This window comes from Pungitius pungitius, chromosome 5 (assembly GCF_949316345.1).
Source record: "Pungitius pungitius chromosome 5, fPunPun2.1, whole genome shotgun sequence".
NCBI lineage: Eukaryota > Metazoa > Chordata > Actinopteri > Perciformes > Gasterosteidae > Pungitius > Pungitius pungitius.
The window spans coordinates 14,599,449-14,609,420 of record NC_084904.1 but is presented as its reverse complement, the minus strand read 5'-3'; the positions used below and the strand labels follow the sequence as shown (position 1 = coordinate 14,609,420).

The 9,972-nt window shown below is 40.3% G+C and overlaps 1 protein-coding gene across 7 annotated transcripts in view; it reads left to right on the top strand.

Moving 5' to 3' along the window:
• The first annotated feature begins 4,914 nt into the window (after positions 1 to 4,914).
• The window catches only part of trpm3 (transient receptor potential cation channel, subfamily M, member 3), a 100,046-nt gene continuing 94,988 nt past the window's right edge, over positions 4,915 to 9,972 (top strand). For 4 of the 7 annotated variants that reach the window (XM_037483232.2, XM_037483233.2, XM_037483231.2 and 1 more), the window contains exon 1: positions 4,915 to 5,548. In XM_037483232.2, coding sequence (XP_037339129.1) covers positions 5,345 to 5,548 — 204 coding nt within the window. In that variant the 5' untranslated portion in view covers positions 4,915 to 5,344. The remainder of the gene's footprint in view (positions 5,549 to 9,972) is intronic. The other 3 variants (XM_037483238.2, XM_037483237.2, XM_037483235.2) reach the window with 1 other exon arrangement.

Below are 9,972 nucleotides of genomic sequence, written 5' to 3'. Positions count from 1 at the left end.
AAGTAAAGTCAGAGGAGTAAAACGCAATCCAGCTCAAATCTAAAAGCTCAAGAAATCGATGGTCCTATCTTGTGAATTAAACTAAAAATGTCAGCTAAGAGCTAATTGCAATAACATCTTGATTTGATTCATAATTTGTTTAGTGTTTTTCCTTTGCCTACTGCTATATTAATTTTTGCAATTAAAAATCAGGATGTTCCCCACTGTGCGGTCGGCACGCGGATGAGAAAATACATTCCAAGCAGTTGTAATGGGATGATCAGCACAATATACACACATATATATATATATATATATATATATATATATATATATGAATAAAAACAAATCCCATCAGGAAATAATCACATCTATTAAATCAATGAAGGAGTGAGTAATCTGTTAAAAAAAAGACATGTATTGTGGTCATCTTTGTCTATTTGACCGTTCTACTGTTTGCTTCCCTTCTAATTCATTTGCAAACAATAAGATAATACCATCATACGATGAAAAACTAAGACAAACTTAATACTGCTGGCAACAAACAAATCAATAAAACTCACCCTCCGTTTTGTCTTGAAACATTTTGTGTAATTATTCTAAACTTCATATCATATGTATTTCCTCTAGAATGTCCTATACAGTGCAGGCTTTCAGCACATTTCATCATGCTTACGGTTTGGTGACTATACAATCAACAGCTCCTTTGAACAAGATATGAAAAGGTTCATCTACTGCAGCCATTAAACCACAACTATTGAATTTCAAACATGATTTGATTTTACCACTATTTTAATCAAACATTTTCACTTGACGTTTTATTTCAAAGATTTGAAATGCAAGGCAATCAAAAAGTAATTAACTTAACTGCTCTCTGTTTAATAGGGAATCATTCACAATATGAAGTTCAAAGCATATTTTCTTACTTTCTTCTCTCTCTGATTTTGTCATCCAGAGGAACATGACGAGAAAATCTCACACTAAAAGAGTTCTGACCCCGCTGTGCACAGACTTGAAGGTAGGAGACACACTTCCTGTTTTCTCCAGAACAATGGAGTTCATAATCATGCATTTATTGATTGTTTGTATTCAGATTCTATTTGCTTGTATACACAATATAAGCTGATCAGGATCTGCAATGACGTTGTCAATCTCTCCTGCAAAATTGTCAAAACAAGTGATTTCTGATTTGTGTAATTCATTTCCAACATTTCAAGGGGGAAAAACATGACAGAATGAGTGTAGTAACCCTCATGAGACATGAAAGCTCAACAGTCTTCCTTAAATGATATTCAGCAGGCTACCGTACAAACACTTAAAGTGGTTGCAATCAGGCTTTTTGTCTGAAACACAAAATACTCCTGTATAGTTTATGTGTGGCTCAGTTTTACCTATATTCCCAAGTGTACATTTTTTCTCTCTGATATTCATGTTCAGGCAAAACTGGGTTTCTGACAGTGAGAGAAGTGGCTTTTTGTTGGTGACACATCCTGTGGAGAACATTTCATGTGCAATGATTGAAAAGCTCAGGGTTGACTTGAGCCCTGCAAATATAAAAAAGGTAAATTGGCATTCAGCTCGAGAATAATAACTAGTTCAAGATGATACATTTGTTCATTTGTAAATGATTGAAACAATAGCATCAGACTTCTGGGTTTCTTTGTTATAGTGATGCAGTCCAACAATTCACCTTCTTCATCTTTCTGGAGGGCTTCAGAGAAGAGATGCACTTTGCAGAACAATAAAGCACAAGATGAAAAAGTAATTTCTCATTTAGAAACCCTGTCATAGAGTTTTGATGAAAATAACCAATTAAGTGAGCAATTTACTTGATAATCCTTCAGCTAATGTCTCACTCTGCGGGTGAATGTTTTTCTCTCTTGTTTCTTTTTTCTTCCTACTTGTTAGAGCTCAACACTACACAACCCCAGAAGAAAAGGTATCCACTAATCAGGCAGACAACTAGAGAGCTCTCTTATTTAAAGTGGTTTTTAAACTTATATTTAATAAAAAGGTTAGAGACTTAAGTGTAGCATATATACAAACAACTCTGTGATACACATGTACATTTTGCCAGACTCAGAGTACAGATATATCATTTTTGTTATTTCATCCAATTATTTTCATGCTCTGTGTGAGACAATGTGGTCATCTGCTGTTTTTAGGCTGAATGATCCGTAAGATGCAACCATATTTGTGTGTGCATGTAAGACAGAAAACGTTGATTTTTTTGCGTGTGATTCTTTGCTTGAATGCTGCTGGTATTTTTGCAGATGTAATGCTGGGAAAATATTCATTGCACATTGTGCTACATGGGCGTATTATAATGAAGCACTTATGATGCAACCCAAAGTTTTTGGGTTTAGTAGCCATGGCAACCGGACAACCTTGTGTGGGTAGATCTTTGATTTTATATAAAGGGGGTGACACTGGAGACTGAAGGACACGCCGACTTGTCCAGTGAAATCTACGAGTCTTATTCGTCCTGTCTACCTATTTTCCTCACAAGCTGAAAATGTGAAGTAAGCACAGTGGTTGGTTTTCCTTTCTTTTTTTAATCACCTCCAAAAGCTGTTGATCCACGAAGCTTTGGTCGGTGAGTCTGCGGTGCTTTTCTATCGGTTGATCTCTTATCATGAGCACAACCTGCATGTCGGCAGCCGGATAGGTGTGCCTCATGCGTTACCATGGTGACCCGGATGGATGGAAGTAACTAAACAGCCGTGGTATGACTGAACCCTCCCCCCACCCCCCTCTTTACCTTGCTAACCCCAAACACGGCTCCGTAGTGCTTTCCGTGTGTCTATTGGATAAATGTTGACCCAATGTGGCCATAAATCGATTTGAAGCTCAATTCTGGCTGCGGGGATATGAGATCACGTGATATCTAGCGCTGAACATGTTGGCCGTTAGCGATACCTAGTGGTCTCATCTAAAATAGAGCTGCAAGGAGAACACATGTTTGATACGTACAACATAATTAACTGGCAGGTAAGACAATGTCAATAATGCTGTAACCTAACACATGCTGTAGTTGTGTTAAATATGTAGTCGGTTATGATTTAAAGTTTTGGTATTGTTAAACATTAGCATGCTAGCTAGCCACAGCTAGCATCTGACAACGTGGCTCGTCTGCATTAAGGACGTTAACAGCAAATCTGATTTCCATAATCTTCCAAAATGTCCAGACATGTAGCCAACCTCTCACCCAGATTTGCCATTACAAGTCAACAAACTAACTGAAAAATATCATGCATTAGCGTTGCATTAACTAGTTTATATTCGGGGCTAACGTTAATTGCTAGCAGGGCTCTCATTAAGCTAACGTTGCCATTGTCTTTTACTTTTCTGTTTGTTTGATTTAAATTTAGATTTTTATGGTTGAACATAAAACTAATATTGATTAACGTTTATGAAAATAAACGTTACCAGTCAGTTTTATTTTTCACATTATTGTGGAGACGTTATTTCAAAATAAAATGCAGTTTAGTTAAGTTATGCATTTGTGTCATAATGCCTAAAATGAAGGATGCCTTCATTTTTTCCTTTTCAGTTTAAAACCCAATAACATTTACTATATAATGAAAGAATAATATATTTGTATGAATCTAATTAACTGAGGTTTAAGCTCAAAAGTTGGATTTGTATTGTTTACAGTGGTGGCACTCAATAATGAACCTAATGTTACATGCTGAACTATCATGCTAGAACAATTGGCATTGTTCAGCAAATGCATTTGCATTCACAGCAGTCAGAACACGACATTGTATCTTACCATTTCTATTCAGCAATGAAAAATATTTTTTTGCTGGCAAAAGGTTGATCATTGTCAGTCCAGTCGTTAGGGCTGACTGTGAATTCCCTAAGTTGTCTCTCTCTCTCTCTCTCTCTCTCTCTCTCTCTCTCACACACACACACACAAGCCTTTACACAGTGGAGCTTACTCCCAGGTGGTAAGTGGTTGCTGAGAGCTACGACGGCAATGTCCCTGGTGTTCAGACACACGTTGTCTCTTCTCAATTTGTCTTCCTGTCTTTATCGCATTATATCTCCTGCACTCTCTCGTCTCACACTGTGTCTCCTTTTCCTCTGATAACGGGCAAATGGGACAAAAAGCCTTTTAAATTCTCATAGAGTAAAGCCCATTATTTCATCAATCTGCACTTGAAAAATAACTACAATTCTCCTCTTTTCAACTCAACACCTCCACAGCAGGGTATCCCTAGCACAGCTGAAGACTCAATGAAGACTGAGTGAGAATCATTAGATCCAAAGGAGAAGATGATAGCGATGCAGCAGGAAATTGAAAAAGTGGACCACATCCCAACTGGCAGTTCCACTTGGTATCGTTCTTTACTCTTTAAATGTAACAGAGAAACTGAGGCTTGGGTGGCTTAACCACTGACCCATGCACATCAAAGAGGAAGAAGAACAGTAGACATGTGATATTTAGAAGTGCGATTGTGAATGTAAGCTCAGGGAACGAGAGAGATGAGGTCAAGGATTTTGTAGCTGTGGGTGTTCAAAGCGCGGTATTTATTGTGAGAGAGTGACTTACTGAGCAGGGTGTCCGTCTCTCTGCCTCTAAGTCAGCTTAAAGCAGCCCTGCACTATTTTCAACAGGAGCTGTGCACTCCAGAGACTCTTTCTTGTCTCTTTGTAATTCTCTTCTGGTAGCTTTTTCTTTTTTCTTCTCTCCAACGGTCTTGCTGTCAATTGCTCTTCTTTCCTGCTTTTACTCTGCCCCTCTTCTGTGAGATCCTAGGTATTATTTTGTCACTTTCCCCCCATATTGGAATATCGTACCCTGCAACCACCTCCTCCCCTCCCTCCCTCCCTCCCTCCCTCCCTCCCTCCCTCCATCCCTCTCTCTCAGTCTCTCTCTCTCTTTCCCTCCCTCCCTGTGAGGAGAGAAAACAGCATTAACGGGCAAGCCACAGTAACCGCACATGCAACAGGGTGCAGACAGCACCTTCTGCTGTGCCACCTCTCCTCTTCTGACTCCCATCCCTCACAGAGGAAGGCTTCAGGGCTTTAAGGCTTCAAGGAAGAAGAGCGTAGCAGTGCAGCTGAGCAGGTGACGATCCATTGTCCCATTCTTTTGATCAAAAGACCAGAAGAGCAAAAAAGTAAAAGAAACAGAGGGAAAGGAGTTGGACATTTCTCTTGCATGTTTTTTTTTAAAGTGAGGAGGAAGACTTACAGAAAGAAGAAAAACAGAAACGGAGTGACTCAAGCTTCAGTAGACAGCAGAGTTGAGAATGAATTGGAGATGCCACCTGTGGCACTAGTTTGAGAACACCCTGCTCTACTTAGCTTGGGTGCATCGCTTCGCACTTCTTTTCTGACCACATTTTGAACACCCATGGCTTCCAAGAAGAAGTGGTCTGAGCGGAGGGAGTTGCGCAGGGATCGTACGTTTTCTACCCGGGATGATTCATCTGTCACGTCTGGGACATCCGGGCCAGGGCGTCCCACCGCCAGGGGGCGCTTTTCAGAGTCATGGAAGAGACTCAGCTCTAGAGGGGGCTCCACCAAGAGGGGGGCGCTCAACTCTCAGCAGCCACCGGTAAGATGTTCTCAGTATAAACGGGCCCCCTCTACATGATCCCCAAAGGGAAATCAATGACCAGGATTCTGGGGGGTAAATGGGACAGGAAAGGCTGCTGTAAAGAAAGCACGTTGCCTGGGATGAAGTTCAGCAGCATCGAGGGATTAGGGGATAAATGGGGTGCAGAAATTTAGACTAACATGTTGGTTAATTTTCTAGTTAAGTTATTAGGACATTAGACATCAGAATCCCCAGTAGATTCGTCATCTATGTTTCCTCTTGTGATAACCCAGAGTAAGATGCAACTGTGCAGTTGTTTTCAGCTTTTAACATTTTTCCACCTCCTGTTACCTTGGAAACCAGGTACTGCAGTCAGAAGACAATATTGTATTTACATGTATTATTACATGTTGTAAACTTTATAACATAAACATAGATCCTTTAACAATTAAGCAGCTAGACATCTTCAATACGCAACTATAGCATTTAATATCGATTCCTATGAAATACTTATCAGGTGCATGAATCAACAATGAAGATAAATGCATCCTGTTAGTCATTCTTTTTAGTCATCTATTTCATTTCTTCATAATTCGATGCATTATGAGCGCTGTTTGATTGCCTTACAAATTGCATTCTTCAGAATTACTCTTGGGTGAGCTAAAATTCTGCCCCAGTATTTATATAACTTGCACATGTCTAAATAGCTGGGGGGCTATCATTTACTTTAACCAATTTCTCCATTTAATCTTGTTGTTTAGTAGTACTTTGAGTACATTTTTAAGGACTGGAAAGAAAAATATTCCACTTGTTCTGCACTACATGACGCACCTTAAGACACCGTAGAACAGTTGGATATATTCAGAGAGGATTGTTTGAGGAATAACTTGCTGTTTTGGAAACTGCTTCATCACACACACCCAGACTGTCTGTCAAGATTCTGCCCGCAGAGCTTCAAAGTCGATGTATACTCTATGTCTTTCCGTAGCATCTGACTGGCTGATGAGGGGAATAAAATGTCACCGTAGATCTGATGGATCTGGGTTCCCGTCCACTCAATTTTTTACAAATGTCCAACTTCGCTGATGTCTATGGGTCAAGGTCAGAATAACTAAAGCCCATTTCTAGCTGGTGCTCGTGAACTATCATGCTTTGCCAATTTGTGGAGTGATATTTGGCAGTGATATCTGAGCCGGGAGGTGTGTGGGAGACAGAGATATGCATGGTTGGGTATATGAGATTCTCTTCTGGTTTATAACCATTGCTGTTTAGTATTGCTCATATATAGTGCATATCAGAGGAAGTGTTTTCTTATACCTACATAGAGATAGTTGGCTGTTTAACAGATATGTTTCTAAACCCTATATAAATGTAGACACATAGAAACAAGACAAAACAAAACTGAATCAATTTACTTTTGTTTTAGTGCTAGAATATGTGCTCCTGTCTTTTACCGTAGCTGCTTTGATGTTTGTGTGTCTGTCTGAGAACAAAGAAAAGCTATGCTTGATCCTCTGGGATTTGTGTTGCTTGGATATGAATAGCAGAGTGATACTACTACTGTTACAACCACTCCACCAGTGAGTAGTAGTGGTAGCAGTAGAACGAGTGTGTCAGAGGGTGAAGGAAAACAATTGGAAGGGAAAGTGAGCTAGATAATTGCTCATTGCGAATCCAATTTTCGGTGTCAGGGCCGGATGATTAGAGGCCGAGGGTGAAGAGTTAAAGAAAATTCAACACTTTCAATATAAATGTGTGTGTCTTAAAATCTGCAAAAGAAACGTACAAGAGTCACATACACCTGTGTCAATGGACCACAGGTATAATGTCACCACAGGCACTAAAAACAATTATTAAGGCTCAGCTTTGTAAGTTGTCACTAAGCCATTTCAATGAGCCATTACTTCACAATAACATAACCTGTGATAAACCCTGTACTCCTTCTGCCTCGACACGGACTTGTTGTGAATGACTCATGAAGTAGGTAGTAAAGCAGGTGGTGGGGAGATGAGGCCGACAAAGCTGTTCCTTTGTCTTTTTAAAAGTTTTTCACAGTTTTCAAGGTTTGGCTCTGCATTTTTCAGTCCGGGGAAGTCGTTAATCTGACCGTACACCTAGTTAATCTTCTACCATTCTACCGTTTTTACCTTACCTTTTGTACGTGAGTCTATGAACGTCTCTAGAGTCTTAGTTTGTGTAACGCTCCCGTCGTCATTTTCACAGCAATTCATTGAGGCATTAGTGGATCACAGAAACCTTCTGCTCAGTGCACTGCTGCTAGAGAAATCCCCAGTCCCTTTTGCAGCAAGACACAACTACTTTTCAGGTATAATTTGTGATGGCACGTTTGTTTGAAGGGGCTTTGTGTGGTTTTGTGTAATTCGACTGTAGAGGTGTGGATCTTGGTGTGTGGATATACTGGTCTCACTATTGGATCACCATTCACCCGTTGATGATTCTCCATGTTTGTCATATATAGGCTTCGTCTTTTCAATGTCAGTATCTGTGTGAACCAACTCTTTAAATATTAAAACAGCAAAACATAAAACCTTCTGCAGTGCATCACAGGTCTGTGATCTGCTAAATGTTTCTCTAGCAGCTGGGCACTGGATGCCTGTGGCATTGTTACACTGCATTAATTATCCTCTTGGCATGCAGACCTTTCTGTCCTGATGGCTCATGTACTCTTGTTTTAAGTCACTACTACCAACAACATCAGGACAACAACTGGAATTTCAGCCAGTAGGCACGTTTTTTTTCTTCCTGCCCAACATTGCTGTACCAGAGCAGCTAATATTGGAAGCAAGAGCTACTAGCTGGCGGACCGATGAATGCCGTCTATCTGCTCCTCATAAGCTACAAAGCGAAGTAAAGCTTGTGGCTCCGCTGGAGTGCCTCTAGAGAACGTGTCACAATATCGGTGTTAGTAATATATGTGAAGGCTCAGAGGCCTGTTGGGTGGAAATGTCTCTTCCAAAAAGCTTGAAATCATCCCATTTTATCGTTTGACCGTTCATTAGTCGAACATTCATTAGTATGCTCCCGTTGTCACATATATGGACTCCACAAAACAACCACAGCTGTTACTGCACACAGTGTTGGAGGTCATACAAAATACTCAATAAACTACTTAATATAAAATAAATTCTTGCTGCTATTTGACACAGCGCTTTTAGTTCCCCCTTGTGGCTCCTACTGTGAACGACTCGTGATTAAAGACCATTGAGCACACTCTTGTGTGAAATTGTGTTATTGATACTAACAATAGCTCATTTACTGATATACGTGGGTGATGCGCCTAGCTACTGAAAGGTGGTGTAAAACCAAGTGTGAAGAAACGATGGACTGTAGAGACATAGTTATCATTTGTTCAAAATCTACTTTCACTATTGTGTTCTTTCACTAAGTTCTCTGATATCCATAGGAAATGTTGTTTTTCCTTGTAGCTTAACTAAGTCAAGCTGAAATTCTCAAAGACAATTAGCATCCATTGATGGATGACTGTACATGGTGTACATTTTCATTATGCTTTTTGTACATGCCAACTTAATACTCCGGAAATCCACTCTGTTAAATTTTGGGTGCCAGTGATTTTTTAAAATCTACGCACAAAAGTGTTTCTTCATTAAGGTGCAAAAGATGCTCAGATAAGCTCTAATGTCATCCAAATTTGCGTGTATAAATCATCCACCCGCCCCCCCACCTGAATGAGTTATTATCTCTTCAATTTAGTGAGCCGCACCAGCATCGACATTTGTCGCCCCCTCTGCTAGTCCCTGAAGGCCGTGTTGCTTTTTAAATTAAATCAGCAATGTCACTGCTGTAAATATATTGTAACGTTTACGGGTAAACGGTGACATAGGAAACGTAACTAAACATTAAGCCTTTGGCGTTAACATCCCAAAGCTAAATATACCCGCTTTTCCTGGTCCATACATGCATGTCTGGATAGCATGTTATGGTAGTGGGTGGTAGACGGACAGAAACAAATGTGGGGAATTGTGAGTTAACGCACCCAGGACCCCGTAACCACAGCAACATAAAAACAAGAGTACAAGCAGAGAAAAAAGAAGCCTAAAGTAACAAACCTGAGGCTGCGCTGCTGGCATGCCAACGCAGCAGTTCTTAACATTTTAATCTGCTTAACACACGTTTCGGAGGCACACCGTAGTACAAATAAGCTGCAGTGATGGTGTGTGTTTGCGTGTGTGTTTGTGGAGGGTGTTGACTGAAATCCGTAGCAACAGTAGCTTGGAAACAGCACCAAGTAGCACGTAGAGTTTTGCTAAAGCGGTAAGCGCGGCGGGAGGTGTTATACAGTGGGAGAACGTGACGAGGAGACAAAGCATCTTTTGAAAGGATGAAATAACTTATTTGTATCAGACTGTGTGTGTCTGCGCGTGTGAGAGCGAGTCAGTGATACCGATGACTCTGTCTCACAC